Genomic DNA, 19,720 nt, shown 5'->3' on the forward strand with positions numbered 1-19,720 from the left:
TTAAAATTATTACAAATGTTAATAAAAATCACCTTTTCAAATTTTTCAAGATTAAAAGTTGTTGAGGGAAACATCTAGATCCGATAATGCATTTCAAAAGCGTAAATAAAGGGGAAATATGAATCACAAAATATGGAAAACTGCTAATTTATGGATATTTTTTTTGCAACATAGGGTTATAATGGGATCACATTTTATTGTTATGGTAAATTGCTGAATCTTTTATCACAGTATACAGTATTATCCAGATATTGACCTAAGCTACAATAAAGTTTAAATAATAAAAAAAACTGTGTATTGCTTTATTGTATATACAATATGTTCAGAGTAAACAAATGTTTCAACAAAATTCTAATGCAAACAGAGTAAAGTACAATAGGGAACATTTTATAATAAAGTCTCACTAGTAAATGATAGTTGATTGATTAAAATCAACAGTAAGAAAAAGCTAGATTACAGCTACTATGGTAATATAAGTAAAAACAACAACATAATTTTATTAGTTATGAACGCCATTTAATAAAAGTGTTATTAGGCATCAAATAAGAAATTAACATGAACTAAGATTAAAAAAGATTTTGTAGACAAGATTAACATGTGCTAATGTTTATGTATATTGAACTATTAAGCTAACTGATTTCGTTTGGCATGGTTATGAACACCACTGCAAATACAATGTGAATATCCTTTAAAAGCACTCAAGTATTTTTTCATGGTATTTGGAAATGGCAACGATATTAATATTTGGCACTTGCGTTTATTATCGCTGTATAATTAATTATTAAATATCGGCATATGTCTAGTTTACACAAACACAATAATGGGATTGCTTTTTTTTTAAACTTGCTCTTTAAAAACACACTTTTAGTTCCTAAATTTCCAAAATGAACATGAATAAAACGATAAAAATTTTGGTGAAAACTGAAAATGCTGTGTTGAATACTACTCTTACCTTTCCAAAGCTTCCTTTGCCCAGCATCTTATGCAGGATGAAACTGTCTATGGTGAATTTGTGGTGCTCTTTGCGTGGGCTGGCGTACAGGGGCTCAGGCTCTTCAAGACTCGGCCTGCGTCCGTCAGCCGGAGTGTCCCATGAAATACCTTGATGCTCTGTACGCAAAAAAGAACAGTTGGGCATCAATCGATGGAAATCAATCCAATCAATCAATCAATCAATCAATTCTTAAATGTATCGAGTTGCTCAAAGGAATATTTATAGGCATTAGATAATTGACCATATGCATCTTAGCCATATGCATCTTAAGCATTTAGTAGTTCAAGAATAAAACGAGATGAAAAGATTTAAATTAAAGCACAATGAGGGGACAATATTTTAAGAACGTGGCATTGCACAATGCAATATTATGCAATGTTTTTTTACAGCAGATGGCACTCCTATGCAAGTTGTGAACAACAGATGGTGCTATAGGCTAGTTTTTAATAGCACATGGCTCTCTGGCCTAGCTTTTAACAGCAGATGGCATTCTAGGCTAGTTTTGAACAACTGATGGTGCTCTAGGCTAGTTAATAACAGCTAGACTAGTTTTTAACAACAGAGGGTGCTCTAGATTAGTTTTTATCAGCAGATGGTGCTATAGGCTAGTTTTTAATAGCATATGGTGCTCTGGGCTAGTTTTTAACAGCAGGTGGCACTCTAGGCTAGTTTTGAACAGAAGATGGCACTCTGGGCTAGTTTTGAACAACTGATGGCACTCTGGGCTAGTTAATAACACCTAGACTAGTTTTTAACAGCAGAAGTTGCTCTAGACTAGTTTTTACAGTAGATGGTGCTATAGGCTAGTTTTTAACAGCAGAAAGCACTCTAGGCTAGTTTTGAACAGCCGGTGGCACTCTAGGCTAGTTGTGAACAACTGATGGTGCTCTAGGCTAGATATTAACATGTAGACTAGTTTTTAACAACAGAGGTTGCTCTAGACTAGTTTTTAACAACAGAGGGTGCTCTAGATTAGTTTTTATCAGCAGATGGTGCTATAGGCTAGTTTTTAATAGCATATGGTGCTCTGGGCTAGTTTTTAACAACAGATAGCACTTTAGGCTAGTTTTGAACAACTTATGGCGGTCTAGGCTAGCTATTATCAACTAGACTAGTTTTTTAACAGCAGAAGGCGCTTTAGTTTTTAACAGCAGATGGTGCTATAGGCAAGTTCTGAATAGCCTATGTCACTCTGGACTAGTTTTTAACAGCAGAAAGCACTCTAGGCTAGTTTTGAACAGCAGATGGCACTCTAGGCTAGTTTTGAACAACTGATGGCGCTCTAGGCTAGATTTTAACATATAGAATAGTTTTTAACAACAGAAGGTGCTCTAGACCAGTGTTTCCCAACCCTGTTCCTGAAGGCACACCAACAGTACACATTTTCAAGCTCTCCCTAATCAAACACACCTGAATCTACTCACCAGAACATTAGAAGAGACTCCAAAATTTGAAGTGAATGGGTGAGATAGGGGAGACATCCAAAATATGTTCTGTTGGTGTGCCTCCAGGAACAGGGTTGAGAAACACTGCTCTAGACTAGTTTTTACCAGCAGATGGTGCTATAGGCTAGTTTTTAATAGCATATGGCGCTCTGGGCTAGTTTTGAATAGCAGATGGCACTCTAGGCTAGTTATTAACAGATGATGCTCTATGTTAGTTTTTAAACAGTAGACGGAGCACTACACTAGTTTTTAAAAGCAGAAATTGCGCTAGTCTTTAGCAACACACTCATAAGGATGAGCACTTGTGAGTTCAGCAGAATCATGCAAGTTACTGTTATGTCACAAGATTAATGTAAACAAGATTAATGTTAGCTCACACTAAAGACTTGTAATTCCCTCAAACCTTTATTCCCAACTTGATTTTAAGTGGTATATGGGCAATTATTCAACTACGGGCACTTTTAGCCTTGCATAGTTGAGTAAAAAGAACTTGTTCAAAATTAACGTAACATAGTCTCATGAGTTTAAACAATTTGTCTAGTTTTAAGATCTGTAAGAGGACAAATAGATATGAAGAGAAATTGTTAATATTTAACATTTTTTACATTGTGAACTGAACAAATGCCATTTCCACCACATCTCAATATACAGCTTTTATTTCAAAATGTAATAAATGATGGCAGTCAAACATTGTCTAAGATCATTTTTGTATCTAGTTTAACCAATCTTTCCACAATATATACAAAAATTATACATTTGTCAATTAAATAAATTGTTAAATAAAAGTCTCTTTGGAACGAATTGCTGAATTGTACACCTGTCACACTCTAAAATTTTAAATTTATTTGGTTAAGAGCTTGTTAGAAAATAAATAAACTGAATTTGTATATTGAATAGAGCATGAACTCATAAATTGTGACTACACTTTTAATGTGTGATAAGAACTTTTTAAATATTTTTAAAAAAAATGTCTGTGGTGATGGAAATAACAGGGCAGTGGTGGAAATGACAATGAATTAATGTTAATGTAGAAAAACAATAGAAAAAATATTAAACTCTCAAACGTACACTTATTTAACTCAATTTATAAAATTACTAAGCATACCCACACATTTTTTGCATGTGTAAAGCTGAAATTTATCTAATAAAAAACTGATCTCTCTAACAGATGAACAGTAACCGCATACTGTAAATAACAGATTATTTTTCAAATATTATATAAATTAATTTTATAATAAAAAGAATTACACATCTACAGGGGTTAGACAATGAAACTATAAGGCCTGGTTTTAGAGCACAATAGTTCATTAGAGCGGTGGCGCAGTGGGTAGCACTGTTGCCTCACAGCAAGAAGGTCGCCCCAGCTGGGTCAGATGGCATTTCTGTGTGGAATTTGCATGTTCTCCCTGTGTTTGCGTGGGTTTTCTCCGGGTGCTCCATTTTCCCCCACAGTCCAAACATGTGTGTGTGTGTGTGTGTGTGTGTGTGTGTGTGCATGTATAGGTGTTTCCCAGTGATGGGTTGTGGCTGAAAGGACATCTGCTGCGTAAAACATAAGCTTGCTAAGTTGGCGGTTCATTCCGCTGTGGCGACCCCTGATGAATAAAGAGACTAAGATGAAAAGAAAATGAATGAATGAATAATTCGTTAGTATCATGTAGGGCCTCCTTTTGCGGACAAAATACCATCAGTTCATCTCAGAAGTGAGAGACACAAGTCCTGCACAGCGGCCAGAGGGATTTTGAGCCATTCTTTTTGCAGAATAGTGTTCAGGGTCACTATGTGATGCTGCTGAAGAAACACATTTTCTGACTCAATCCCCCACAATACCCCATAGTGCTCAATAATATTTAGATTTGGTGACTGCAGCGCATGGGAGATGTTCACTTTCATGTTCATCAAACAACTCTGTCACCAGCCTTGCTGTGTATATTGGTGCATAAACATCCTGATACACGCCACTGCCTTCAGGATACAATGTTTGAACTACTGGGTGCACATGGTCCTTCAGAATGCGTTGGTAGTCCTTGGCAGTGATGCTCCATCTAGCACCAGTATTGGGCCTAGGGAATGCCATGATATTGAGCCCAAACCATCACTGATTCCCCCCCATGTTTTACTCTGGGCATCAATAGTCTTGGTGGGATGCTTCTTTGGGACTTCTCCACACCGTAACTCTCCCGGATGTAGGAAAGACAGTGAAGGTGGACTTATCAGAGAACAATACATGTTTCACATTAGCCACAGCTCAAGATTTTGGCTGCTGCACCATTGAAACAGGCGTTTGGCATTGGCACGAGTGAGCAGTTGGCCATGTATATCGACCCTTTGGAGGAGCCGACCAACAGTTTTGGTGGGAACGAGAGTTGAGGTGCACATTTAATTCTGCAGTGAATTGGGCAGCTGTGCTTTTATGTTTTTTGGATACAATTCCTCTTGTGTCCATAGTTACTTCGGTTGGATGGGGCAGCAAAACTGTGCTGTTACTCTGCAAATCGACCTTCACACTCTGCTCTTTCTGGTGGTATGTAAAATCAGCCACCAGCTGCTAAAATTTAGACATGAAACCTCTAACACTAAATTGGCCAGTGTTTCAATGTCATTGTTCAACCCCTGTAATTTTACAGTCCGTATTAATTGTGTTTTGAAACCATAAATGTCATTTCCACCACATGCTGTCCTTTCCACCACAGGGGGTAGTGGGGGTAGACATTTCTACAGTTTATTGTTAAAAAGTTAGAGAAAGCTTCACTGATTAGCTTTGAATTGATACTAGCATTTCATGTGTACAAAATACACTTAATTACCTTAATTTTGTTTGGCTTTTAAAAACACCTTTGAAGGTAAAACATGTTTGGAAATGATGTAGAATAAATGTATTTTCTTTTCAAGCAATATTTACCTTGATTTTTCTTCATGTGTTGTTGAAACTTTAAAAGCGAAATTTCAGTGGTGTGGTGGAAATGACACTGATACTGTGCGACAGCTTTATTTTGTTTAAAAATTAATATTGATAACAGTCTCACATTAATAACTATAAAATATTTAACTTATTTTATTAGTGCTTCATTAAGATACATTAATAGTTACCAGATAAATAATCTTTTACAATGTTATTTTTATTGTTGAAGTTTAAAACTCTGGGTGTGCGACAAGGCGAAAACAGTGATTTTGACACCTAAAAGGAGGTTGAATAATATGAAAAAAATATAATAGAAAGCTAGTAATAATAGCTAATAATTAAGTTTTATTGTTAGTTTGAGAAAGAAAAAGGAATTTGATCAAAATTATATATATTTTTGGATATATGATCAAAGGACTTAAAAGTGCCCATAGTTAAAAATTACCCATTTATGAATTGGAATGCAAGCAGGGTATGGCTCTTTGAAAAACCATACAGCAACATCTGCTGCTAAAAACTAAGCTCAGAATTGATTCATGATAGAATAGCGATGCATTTTGAAAATCTCATAAGCAATGCAGTATTGATTTTTCAAAATTTTCTCTAAAAGAGAACATTGTTTTCTCCAAATTTTAAGGCAAGATGTTTCTTTATCAGAGCAGTATATCCCAATCGCATGGATGCCATGTCATGATGAACGGATGTGAACAGATGATTGTATGTTGTTTAGACATATTCTATATTTACCTTTACGTGGTAGAGGTGGTGCAGGCGTCAGGGGTGAAATGGGTAAGCGTCCTGAAGGCTCTCTAATGACCCCTGGCTGATCTGCGCTGACTGGACCCTCTCGACCAGCAGTCTCAGTATCCCTAGAGCTCCGAGCTTGCTGTAAAAACAAACACATTTAATTTAATATTACTCTTCTATTTGATTTATATTATTACACTGCTGTCTGGAATACTCTATTCTGATTTGTCAGTTGCGACACTCAAAGGTATGTTATTCCCAGATAACAACCACTGCATATGCAATAATACAAATGCATATGCAATAAACTCAGCCACAACAATCAATGTGTCAACATCTAGAGCAGCACAATGCATCTGATAATTATCTTTATCGTGATATTAGTATTTTTTTTTCAAACTGGCAACCGATATTATATAAATAGTACTGGTTAATTGGTCAAAAACCACTGTAAGGGAGTGTAGTGCCAACAAGCAACCCATAATATATAAATAGTATTTCTTCCTAACATTTATTTCTTAATATTTGACCCATACATGTTTGTTTTTTTTTTCAAACTGGCAACCCATATTATATAAATAGTATTGGTACTTGGTCAAAAACCATTTCAAGCGAGTGTATGGTGGAAACAGGCAACCCATAATATATAAATAATATTGGGTAATTGATCAGAAAACCACTGCGAGCTAGTGTTTGTTTTTATTATTTCTACAAATTAAGGCATTTTTAAATTTTACACTCCTTTCTCATGCGATACTTCAAAATGCGCATTGATATACAGTAGGGTGATGGAAACCCAGCTATTGTTTGTCACAGATCAAGAATGTAAACAATAATGTTTCCCAAAACCTGTTTCACAAAATGGCATTTTATGCTTTTAAAGGTGTTGTATATCAAATGTTCAACACTTAAAGTACAATGCTGTAGCAGCTCATTTTCATAATGCTAACACAGAGCATAAATTAAGCTGCAAACCATCAATCTTGATGATGAAATGTTGTATAATCCCTAAAATTTCAGTTACAAAATGGGTAAGAACATGCTTTATTGAGGATGTTAAATAATGGTGCAAATAACAGTAAACTGACTTCTGAAAACATTGCATTGTGTGACTCATTTAATGTTACTCTCCCATAACTATAGTATTTGAAAGGAAAATTTCTGCAAATGCATATGCAAAGTCAGCCACAAGTGCTGCACAGTACATCTGATAATTATCTTTAGCGTGATATTAGTATTTGCAATATCCATATCGCAGGGAAGTGTGATAATTAAATTAGTTTTATGTGCCAAGCATTTGTGTGCTGCATGCAGATGTTGTTTATCCAAATATGACCAATCAGATGTGGCCTATACTATCTGCATAGTAGATAGTAAATGACAACAGCCAATAAAATTAGGGTTTTCATTTTTTTCAGTGGTGTTTCAAAGTCTAAATGTTTCCACCTTGACGTAGTTTTATTTAGATTTAATTATATATTACCTGTTAAAAATATCTATTATTACCTGTTTATTTTAGTATTATCATTACATAAATAGTTTTAATAATTGCTGATAAAATAGTTTAAGTTAGTTATATCATAAGAAATTGTGATATTTATATTATAAATGTTGCAATTGTAACAAAAATATTGCATATAAAAATATTTTTTCCAGTATCGTGCAGCCCTATCCATTTCTTAATTCAATTTTGTGTTAATTCCTCACGATAAATTCTACAATCTTCCTATTTAAACAACCGAACAGAGGTAAATGACATTGACATTTGCTACATGCTTGTTTTCTAACCTGTTGAGTGCTCTCAATCATAGCCAGGGCCTCTGCCATTAGCTTCTGATTGACACCACAAAGGTTTGCTACTTTCTTCTGGCATTTATGGTGAACGTTCATGCCACACTCTGCAAAGAAAACACACTCAAATTAGTAAAGTGAAACTTCATGTAGACATTTAAAAGTATATTTATATTTCAAAATAAGCTATTCTTGTTTGTTTTAGGTGCATTTACACTACATTGCTTTAGCGGTATTCTATAAAATGCCTTATTAATATGTCTTATAGGGTTTTTTAAATGAATGCTTACATTTTACTTTTAATATCCATTTATATAAGAATTTTATATTTATTTTAATTTTATATTTATTTTATATTTATTTTATATTTATTTTTATTTTTATATTAATTTTAATGGTTGATACTGATAACCAGTAAATAGGCCTAAAAATACAAATCTTGATATATTTCATTTTTAAATGTCATTTACAAATTGAATTTCTGAACTCTTCTTTCTGCTGACATCTTGTACGCTAGCATAAACTCAAGCATTTGTTTTTCTGAATGTTATGTATCATGCAGAATGTACTGTAAAGCACAAATTAACAGCATGGATCTAAAGTGTAGAAATAATTTCTAAATTATTGCCTGATAATTTTCTTATTGGACGATACCGATTACGTTAAGCATTTACTGTAATGGCAGCTATTGATACGACCTCTGATACATATGACATTGCTAATTTCTTATTTAGCAACTTGTGGACCTCCATTACATCATATCTGTTATATTCTGTTAAAGACATCTGTACTGTAATGCCAGTGTATCATGAAAAGAAATGAGGATACACTCTAAAAAATGCTGGGTTCCACACAACTCCATGTTGTCACAATACAAATCGATGAGGTTAATTTAATCGTTTTTTTTTAAACAAATTTGAACATAAAACAATTAGGTTGTCCCAAAAATACCTTAAGAATTGTGTTTTAACTTATTATAAATAAGTAGTTTAAACAAGCAGCAAAAGTCATTTTTTTGAGTGCAAGTCAAACTTTAGACTAACATAGCCAGATCATTACTGTTAAAAAGTGATTAGTCAAAAGCGACAAATTGACTTTACTTACTTACTAAAAAGTAAATTAATCCGTAACTTGGAACTATTAAATTGGCTTAACTTTTTTTTTTTCATTATTGCCAGGTTTACTCAATTTTAATGTGAACTAATCACTTTAAAAACAACAGGTTTTCTTCTTTTAAAAATAAATAAATAAATAGATTCCGCTAATTGCTTTTTACAGTAAAGTGCAAAATATACTTCATAATCAAACTATGATAAATGTTATTTCATAATTTCCCTTTATCGACTTTTCTTGCATTTTATTATGTAAGCTAAATCTAAATTTTCAATGGAACGGTTGTTTTGTAAATAAATTGTATAGAAATTAACTTTAAAGTGGTCATGAGCTGAAAAATCTAATTTCGCTTGATTTAAATTATTTATTTTATTATTATTTTTTTTTGATGTGGTCATTTTACGCAGGTAACAGTAACGTTTTTATTATGCACTTACTATTGCTTTGCCTGTTAAAGGGCTAGTTTACTCTAAAATGAAAATTGGTATTAATTAATTCCCCTCATTTTAATCTCCTGAGACCTTCATTTATCTTGGAACACAAAAATTAAGATATTTTAGATGAAATCCACGAGCCCTCTCATCTTCCATATACAGCAACGGTTCAGAGACTTTCACCAAATGAACCAAAAACATATATATTTGTCAAAATATATGCTCCACACAAAGCTCCATGGACACTTTTGTACACCAAAATCCTGTAAATATAATGTTCACATATGTTTTCTTCCAGGTCATCATGGTGCTCGATTACTATTGGCAGTGTGAAATATTGCCATTAGAATCATGTAAGCACCACATTGCCTGTAGTAAATGCAGTAGTACTCCCAGATCTGATATGAAAGACAAAGGCAAATTATGTTTTTTAATTTAATTTTTTTACTTTTTCTTTTCTTTTTTGTGGTACACAGTGTTCCTGAAGCTTTATATGATTAATGTTTAACACTGAATTCACGTGGACTGTTTTGACAATATTTTTGTTTCCTTTTCTACAGTTTTAACATCTCAGTACTGTTACGGTCCATGGAGGATCAGAGAGCTCTTGGATTTCATCTAAATTTGTGTTCGGAAGACGAATGAAGGTTTCAGGAGATTGGGAAGAACATGATGGTGAGTAATTAATAGCATAATTTTTATATATGGGTGAACTAACCCTTTTAAATCTGTATATTTTAAAATGTATGTATTTAGAGTAAATAATCACAGTAACGTTCATCTATAAAAGATGTACGTAGGCTGTCAAGCACACATGCAGAAGTTTACATCAGTGGGCACACAGATGAACTATTTTAAATATGCAAACTGTTAGTCAATCATAGCAGTGGGTGTTTATTTCCAAGTCCTACAAATGCATCACTTATTCAAACATTGAGTTGATGAGGGGGCTCAAAACAGCACATAGATTTTATGATTTTGATGTAAAAAAATATTGATAAAATTATAAGTAGACAATAAATGAAGCAGTTTATGACTTATTTAAAAATGACCATTTCAGAAATATACCGCAGTTTCACAGTTATTCACAGTAAGTTATACACAAATTATTGTAAACACTTTACAGGTTTGAATGATGTCTTGCACATGTACGAAAAAAATGTATTAGAATAGGCTAAAACATTTGTATGCCATTATTAATTAATATTAATACACTAATATTATTTAAATAAAATGTGTTGTATTTGATGCTTAAGTCAATATAACCTATTTAAATTTGCATAAAGTGTGTGATTTGAAGATTGATATCATATCCGTTTAGTGGAGTTACATTTATGTGACCAAATATAAATGGAACCGTATAAACGGGTGTAAACAGGCCCTCAGACACCAATACAGCTGTGTTTGTGTAATGAATCACCTTCACATTTAAGGCCCTGTCGAGCAAGACCCCACAATAAGGTACCACAGTGCTCACAAAATGTAGGGCTCATGTAGTTGTACACTTTAAACCTGTGAGGCATGTCAATCTTAAAGCGTTCTTTGTGGATCTGAAACAGACAAACACAGATTTAGTGCATTTTACAGTACAACAGAGGGCTGTTGCATAAAAGCAAGCTCAGGGGTTAAGCTAGCATTTTCAAGCTAGCCTGGTGGAATTTAGCCCTGAAGCAGGCTAAATTAATCTAAATTTAAGTTACTATGGAGGTTTATTCTTTGCAGCTCTATAGCAGGCTAACGACAGAGCTAAAATTAATTCTAGCTATTTATCTGTAAGTTTCTCTGTTGATGCTACTAGAAGTGTGTGTGATTTTTACAGTCACTCCATGTTGTTGGCTGTTTACATTGCCCAACAATTAGAATTCAAAATATGGTATGCTAAAATGTATTAGCAATAATTGTATATATGTTTATATATGGCCATTTAAGTGTAGCCGAGAGGTACTGTAAGTAGGACAGATAAAATTGATGAGTGATTGGAAAAGAAATAGTCATATTATGTATTAAATACAAGTCAAGAGCAATATTACATTGCCTGAAAATAGTCCCCAACTAGGTAACTGTGCTGTGTAAAAACATTGGGTCAGCTACAGCTACTGTATGCTATGGCAGCAAAATTCCTTTCCTATAAATATCAACCTTTTCATTTTTCATCGGGCTTAGCACACGATGCTACTAGTCAAGCTTTAAATACCAAAATTATCAGAACTCGTAAAAAAAAATTGAGCGAGATGCTAATGGTCTAATCTGATTCAATTAATTATGCCGAGCTATGCTCCCGCCAGACCCTGACATCGGCTGAATGGATTTATAACCAGTAAAACTCAACAGTTTAATTCTAGGTGACTTGTAAAATAGTGCTATTTCCAAAAATATATCAGCAATAATGGTATATATGTTCATATATGTGCATATTTTAGTATAGAAAAGAGATAGATAAGACAGATAAGATTGAGTGATTGGAAAAGTAGTCATATTATAGATTAAATGTTAATTATAGATTAAAATAAGTCAAATGCAATATTACACAGTGCCTGAAAATAGTCCCCAACCACTTAGGTAACAGTGCTGCGTAATAACATTGGGCCTGCTACAGCTACTGTATGCTACAGCAGCAAAATTCCTTTATTTTTACACCAGAATGAGAGTATAGTTCCTAGGGCTTAACACGCAATGTAACTACAGAAGAATCAAGCTTCAAATACCAAAATTATCAGAACTCTTTTTAAAAAAAATTGAGCGAGATGCTAATGGTCTAATCCGATTCAATGAATAATGCTATAAGCTAAGCTAAATGTGCTCTCGCCAGACCCTGAAATCAGCTGAATGGATTCAAAACCAGTAAAACTTCTAAAATAAAGATATTTGCAAAAAATTTTATTCCTTTAATTCTACTTTTGTGCAATACCCCTCAGGTCATAGAAATAAGTCCATAACATCTTCCATCATCGTGTGACTCAGCAGATTGTGGTAAAACCATTTTGTGGCGTCTACTAATAACTCAGAGGAAGAGGTGTGAGACCAAGATGATTCATTTCATTAAATATTTACAATGGTATTTTTTTATCTGCAGATTGAAAAAGCTTTAAAAATAGCCAAAAATTATGAAAAAATGTCCTTAAGGTCTCTAATTCATTTCTGTGAGTGTATAGTAGCAAAACTCAGATTTGTATTTACCATAGTTTCTTTACTGTTTACGGCTGAGCCTGTGCATTTGGCAATGACTTTGTCAATACACTTTTTGTGGATGGCGGCATTGCATTCTGGGGAAAAAAAACAGACAGAAGTGGGTAGGAGTTGTCATCATGACACTGACTTAATGGAAACTTGTTTAGGAACTGCAACAGCTTTGAGGATGTGAAAAACGGACTTACGTCGACACTGGTATCCCTGTTTGTTCAGGCCCCTGAGGTAGAAAAAGAAAAATATTATTCCATTGCCCAATCTAATACAGGCGGGTTCAGTCTTATAGATGCCATGGACATAAGATGCTCATATTTATGCCATTTTAAAATGCTTAGGGGATCTACTGTGTATATATAGTATAAAACATTATAAATATTATATGATAAATCATATATTAGCATATATTATTTAAATTTAAGTTAATGAATGTGTAAATAAATACAGTACTGTGTTTTATGCAATATACTATTCTACTATACTTACTTGCTTACTCAAGCGGCCGTTTAAATCGAAGTTGATATTTAGCCGCACCATGTTGGTGTTTCGTAACATCTAATTTTTACAAGGTGGGTTGTTAGTAGGGCTGGGCTATTTGGCCTAAATCCAAATCTTGATTAATTGAACATTTTAACTAGATTGCGATTAATGAACGATTATTTTATTTATTTATTTTATTTTTCAGCCCTCATAGTTCACTGACAGGTTTTTTACAGGAAATATGCTCACATATTACAAGTCAGAGACTTTTGAATGAAGGGTGCATTACTTTATTTTAAAATAATATAAGGAAACACACACTATCTGTTATATATCTTTATTCATTGAGCATCAACGTTGAACAACTAAAATTAAAACACACATTGCCTAAAACCAAGTCACTTTTTTCTTATTAAAAAGTGAAAATAAATAACTTGCACTTTTGGAAACAAAATTAATTATTTTCAATGTTGTCAAAAGTAGAAAATATAATTTTCAATGTAAATAATTTTATCGTAATGGAAAATATACCGTCTCAAGGCATATCTGGCCCAGCTTCCAATCATTGTCAATGTAATGCAAACGTGCAACGTGTAGTTAAATTTTTTTAAGAGGTGTGTGAACGCGCGAAGTCTGTGCTGGACCATACCTGTGCGTTTGACGCAAAAGTATAAATCAGCCTTAACAGAGCGGAGTCATGTGACTCTATATGCGGTAGGAAAATTAATTGAAAAAATTGACCTGGAAAAATTAGACCGATTATAGGTTCTGAATGTCGATTTCAATTACTTTTTGATTAATCGCCCATCCCTAGTTGTTAACCTAATGCTCAACCCCAAACTTGGAGGACCAGGACATACACACATACACTACGGACAATTTAGTTTAATCAATTCACCTACAGCGCATGCCCTTGGACTTGTGGGGAAAACCAGAGCACCCGGAGGAAACCCACTTGTAAACGGGGAGAACATGCAAATTCCACAAATGCCAAGTTGCCAACTGACCCAGCCGGGGCTCGAACCAGCAACCTTCTTGCTGGGAGGTGACAGCGCTACCCTCTAATTGTTGATTTTATTGACATACATTTATTTGTTTAAATCTAATGCCATGTTTAAACATATTCTGATAATTTTCTAATTATAAATTTAGATTATTTATATTAGTCTTTATATAGTCATACTGTAGTAATTTTAGTGACATTATTTTATTCGTATTATTATTATAAATTATTTGTTGCTCATTATTATTTATTGTTGCAACCTTAATATTATTAATAATAATAATAATAATAATAATAATAATTTTTAGGTAATTTCCTAAAAAACAAATGTTTGTTGTAAATTGTTACAGAGCGTGTGTAATACCAGACAAACTCCTTGCAGACTGAACAGAAGGTCGGCTGAGGAAAAAAGGTGGCTGTAAACTCGTGGCATTTGACCACATGAACTTTAGCCTGTTTAATAGCTCCTCGTCTGTGATGAAGGGCAAACACCCCTTCTTTTTCCCGTTCAGTTTCTCCATCTCCTTCACCATGACCTGCAGCATCTGAAAACAAACACCCAGTCCCACACAGAAATGCCAAAAAGTATTTAGTCCTCAGAACCCTGTTTGACAACCCTTGAGCTAGAGCTATTAGAAATGTGTTACTATATAAAAAACTGTTAATAAATGAATCTGTAATTGACCATATGTCTATGTGATTTAAAGAAAGGCTCACCACTTCTTTCCAGAAAATACCGCGCTTCCATCAGTAAACGACCCTGTGGCTTCAGTTCCACCTATAATAGATAAAATGTATATTCATTAAAATTATTGAAAATAATTTGGAAACATTGATTTATGTTGTGGCAATATTGGCAAAATCTCAGAAGGTAAATGAAAGCTGAGAAATATTTACATCGTCTTATTATCTTTTGAGAGAAATCGCTGTCATTTCCGGTTAAAAAATAAATAAAGTTACTTTTATTCAACCAAAAAATTTATTTAAGTCAGAATAAGCCAGGGTTAGGCATACTTTTGGGCTATATAAAACATATTTATGTGTTTCTTTTTTTTTGTTTGTTTGTTTGTTTGCAGGGTTTAGTGTTCAAATCTAAAAATGCAGGTTATTAAATAGCCAACATATTATCGCTCCTCACTTGTCAATTTTACGGTCAGTCAGGAACCATTTTCGTCTCTTTGTGGTGCTCCAGGTATCACTTCAGCACAGTTTTATGATGCCCTAAGTCCATCAATGGTTTTGGTCATTCACATCATGTGTCCCATTAAATGGTTTGCTTGTATTTGTAAATTACGAATCATTTCATAAATTTGGAGCACCTAGGTTTAATGCTGGATGAAGGTGCAAAGGATGAGCAACAGTACAATTACAGAAATGTATTACAGGTGTGATTACATGCAGGTATTTAATCAAATATGCTTATGATTAATTTCAGTGTAAGTACATATTAGTTAAGACCACCTAATATAAAGTGTGACCAACGATACTGCATATGCAGTAAAAAGGCTTCCGTTACATTAATGAAAATATAAATTTGGTTTGGAACTTGTGGAGCTGCGCATCGATGGATTTGCTCTTCAGTATTTTAATTTTCATCAGTGAAAATTAAACCACACTGAACTGAACTAAACTGAACTTTAACTCTGAAAACTGGACTGACATAGTTTTAATTTACTAGAACTTTTATGTTAAGCTGCTTTCACACAATCTACATTGTAAAAGTGCTATAGAAATAAAGATGAGATGAGATGAATTGAATTGAATTGAATCAATTTCCAAGACCAGGATATTAAAATGAAATGCTATTTTTGTGCTTTTATCACATATTTACTTGTTTAAAAACCTTAAATTGGTCCATCTCGACCTGCTGGTGAAACAGCACCTGAAGAACTCTATTGCTTTTCTTGCAGTTCCCGGATGTAATGTTGAATTTTAACAGCTGAATTTATGGAAGTGAATTTTTGAACTGAAATAAAATGAACTGAAAATTGACTTTTGAATAGTAAATATGTAGTAAATTCTGGAAAGTGCTTATGAAGTATTGAATTTAATTATAAAAATGTGTCAATATATTTTTAGGTAGAAATATTCACAGTTTAAATAAACAGCTAGGTTAAACATCAGGACCTAAAAATACATTATAATACATTAAAATACATTATAAAAGTCATTATAATGCAAGCTTTTGTTAATTCAATACAGTACATAATTTTTTTTCAATTGGTGCTATTCAACAAGCTTTTTATTTGGCATTTTTGGCATTGATATTGTCCCATACCTTTGCTTACACAATGTGCGGCATGCACTGAAAGTGAAAGTGAACTTGAACTGAGGCTTAATCTCTTTCTAAACTTGCAGGGTATTTTTCTTTTTTACATAGAAGAGCTCTGCCAATAACAACCCACTACATATTCTACACCTTCATTTACTTAAAAAAATAAATAAAAAATAATAATAAAAAAAGATTAGAATAATATTAGTTCCTCTGAGAACTTCCTGATGCAATACATGCCGTGCATACAGATTAATGAAAGTTGAAAGCAATGTTTGCTACTTTTGTATTTTTGTCTTTTTAGTTCAGTAAAATCACTGTCCATTGAGACTATGTGTCTGTTCCCGCAGAGAGCTCATTCTCCTAACGAGTGTGATTCCACAAATTTTTGTTTTTAATTTTTACACTAATTCAAATTCAGCAACTTATTTTTTAAAAGCAAACTAATTAATCTAAAAATTAACTTGTTACATGTTTACAAAAGTAACTTAAAAATTGCTACTTAATTTTTAAAAGTAATGCGTTACTTTACACTTTACTTAAAGTAATTTTATTACGTAACTCGCTTTACTTGTAGTGTGTTACCCACAACACTGGTTGTAAATGAGCCTGGCTAGCTAAAACATGTTTTTAAAGATCACGGTCACATTTTATGCTTCTTTCTCAACTATAATTCACATCGCAAATTTTTTGTTATCTGATATGAGGCCAAAGTGGGCAAGGCTCCTGATTGGGTCGGTCAGGCCCAACCTGACCACCCATGGAGCCAGGCCTTTGTGTGTTTCATCTCTGCACATTTAGTTTTGATTATACAGATAGCACTCGCCCATATCTCCAGTTTGCCGTTCTCTTTCTTGCAGCGTGAAGCGAGGGTGTCGAGCTGGACTGTAGCCTCCGTCTTTAGCTCAGCTGTCTTGTCCTTGACCACCACATGCATCACTCGTCCTTTGTGGACGTGAGCGTCAAAAGTGCTGCTCCACGGGGGATACATGGTGGGCCGCTTCTGTTTGTACACTTGACCTTTTTCTACAGATACACACAAATATATAAGATAAATACTGCAGTACGTTTCACTGACTGAACAGAAAAACATTATGCTGTAGTGTGCGTTTTACATCACTGTGGATTTACCGGATCTGAAACTGATACTACTTAAATGACACAAAGCTCTAATTGTTTGATTGTAATCTAACAGCTGTGCAATGAAACAAATACAGTCTTGTGCAAAGGAAACCATGCAATTTGGGTAGAATGTCAACATTTTCCCTTAGTTAAAGACAAAGTGTCTTTCAAAAACTGCCCTGTTTCCTTTGTCTTAAAGAAATAGTTCACCATAAAATGAAAATGTAATCACAATTTACTCAAACCCAAGTGTTTCTAAAACTTTTTATTCTGTTGAACACTAAAGTCTATATTTTTTAAATGTTGGAAACTGGAGACCGTTGGCATTCATAGTAGGAAAACAAATGTTATGGAAGTTAACAGTTAACCGTTTCCAACATTTTTCCCAAATAACTTATTTTGTGTTCAAAGTGTCTTTTGTCACAAAAGATTTAATCTGCCTCTAAAACAATTTAACATTTTGGTTGACGTCAGGACATCAGATATAAGAGTATCCTCTTATTTTTTGATAATAAACTTCAGCTTCATAATCTTTTGTGAAAACAGCTTGCGGCACCTCTGACCCCACTATCCCTTTTGCTGATCAAGTCCTTTCATTTTTAGCCCCTCTCTCAAATCAAAGAATTTGGCTGTGTCAGAAACTGCCTACTATTCAGTAGGTGCTGCATTTGAACTATTCGGCCGTTTAGAAAAGTACAGTATGAATGGTGAGCAGTATGAATGGAACATACTATATCCGGCAGTTTGTCATGATCACTTGACCTCCCCACGTGAGTTGCATCACTTCACACCCATTCACGAATTCTCTTGCGGGGCATCATGGGATAGCGTAGCGTCCATACAATGCACACTTCAGAGTCTTGCCGGAAGTAGAAGGTCATCCGGGTACTTCTCGCATACTGATTTTTGAATTCTATGAGTTCTGACATATTATTCTGCTCGTATACTGATTTTAGCATACTATATAGTATGGAAGTATGCGATTTTGGACGCAGTCTTTGTCTTAATAACCTACTCAAAAAAACATGGTATACCTCTTAATATGTATAAAATCAAAGATACTTTTTTTGTATGTAAATAGCAGTGCTAGTTATAAATGATGTATCTGTGTACTTCATTGTTTTGTAAAAATTTATTTAATCAAGTACCATAACCTACTCTTCCCCCTTGAAATGACTTTACTTCTGGTCACATGGAATGACTTTTGGGAGGGCCTAATAGTGCGGGTCTCATTTCTGCCCTGCTTTCGTCCATTCATCTATCTTTCTCCATTTTGTTAGCAACACCCATTTTCCAATGATCCAATTGGTTTCCAAAAGATAAAATCATGCGTCAGTTTAAATTCTTTTTTACATTTATCTAATTTCAATTGCACTTTATCACATAATGGGAAAAATGACAAATCTTCCATTTCAAGCCAACATTAAATCATTTTCAATAATTTTTTTACTTCTTAAGAATTTTAAGTATTTTTTAACATCTTCAGGTACTCAATTTTAGCACCTTCCCTCAAACAGAAAACATCCAGCTTCATAATCTTTCTCAAATAACTTGCTGCATCTCTTAAAAAAGTGTTCCTCTTTGCAGACACCAAGACCCTTTAATTTTTATCCCTTTCACGTAAAACACAAAAAGTTTGTCTTCATAAAATTGTCAAAAGAACTTGCTGCGTATATAAAACAACTTTTCTATTTTAAGCAATTCCAGCCAGAGGGCCCAAATCCTGAAACGCACCCGTTCTACTTTTATTTTATATTTATTGCGGTTTGTTTTTAAATCGCTCAATCTTCTTTTCAACATTTTATCTTAATGCAATCTCTACATTTTAAATGATTAGTTTTCTTAAAACGAATTTACAAATAAAAATAATACTTTATAAAAAAATTTTTTTTAATACATTTGACTGCTGGACTGCTCCATGATAGATATTTTAATTTGTATTATTATTATTATTATTATTATTATTATTATTATTATTATTATTATTATTATTGTTATTATTATTATTATTATTATTATTATTATTATTATTATTACATAACATTGCATTATTAAAATAATATTATATTTAATTGTATATTAAATATTTAATTAAGTTAATTTTTTTTTTTTTTACTTTTACCATACAAAATATGGTATAGTTTATGGGTATAATTTATACTTCTATATATTTATTGGGGGCCCCAAGATTTCCTGAGGCCCTAAGCAGCTGCTTACCTCGCTTATTGATTAAA

General features: G+C 33.4%; 1 protein-coding gene across 3 annotated transcripts in view; it reads right to left on the reverse strand.

Annotated features, from left to right (window-relative positions):
• The window catches only part of prkcq (protein kinase C, theta), a 51,416-nt gene that overhangs the window by 10,038 nt on the left and 21,658 nt on the right, over nt 1-19,720 (reverse strand). For all 3 annotated transcript variants that reach the window (XM_056455468.1, XM_056455469.1, XM_056455470.1), the window contains exons 3-11: nt 17,191-17,390; nt 14,810-14,870; nt 14,457-14,637; nt 12,801-12,832; nt 12,604-12,689; nt 10,847-10,976; nt 7,877-7,986; nt 6,089-6,227; nt 953-1,110 (exon numbers count right to left, since the gene is read on the reverse strand). In XM_056455468.1, the coding sequence (XP_056311443.1) occupies nt 953-1,110; nt 6,089-6,227; nt 7,877-7,986; nt 10,847-10,976; nt 12,604-12,689; nt 12,801-12,832; nt 14,457-14,637; nt 14,810-14,870; nt 17,191-17,390 (1,097 nt within the window). The remainder of the gene's footprint in view (nt 1-952; nt 1,111-6,088; nt 6,228-7,876; nt 7,987-10,846; nt 10,977-12,603; nt 12,690-12,800; nt 12,833-14,456; nt 14,638-14,809; nt 14,871-17,190; nt 17,391-19,720) is intronic.

The sequence above is a fragment of the Danio aesculapii genome, chromosome 4 (assembly GCF_903798145.1).
Source record: "Danio aesculapii chromosome 4, fDanAes4.1, whole genome shotgun sequence".
In the NCBI taxonomy this organism is placed as follows: Eukaryota; Metazoa; Chordata; class Actinopteri; order Cypriniformes; family Danionidae; genus Danio; species Danio aesculapii.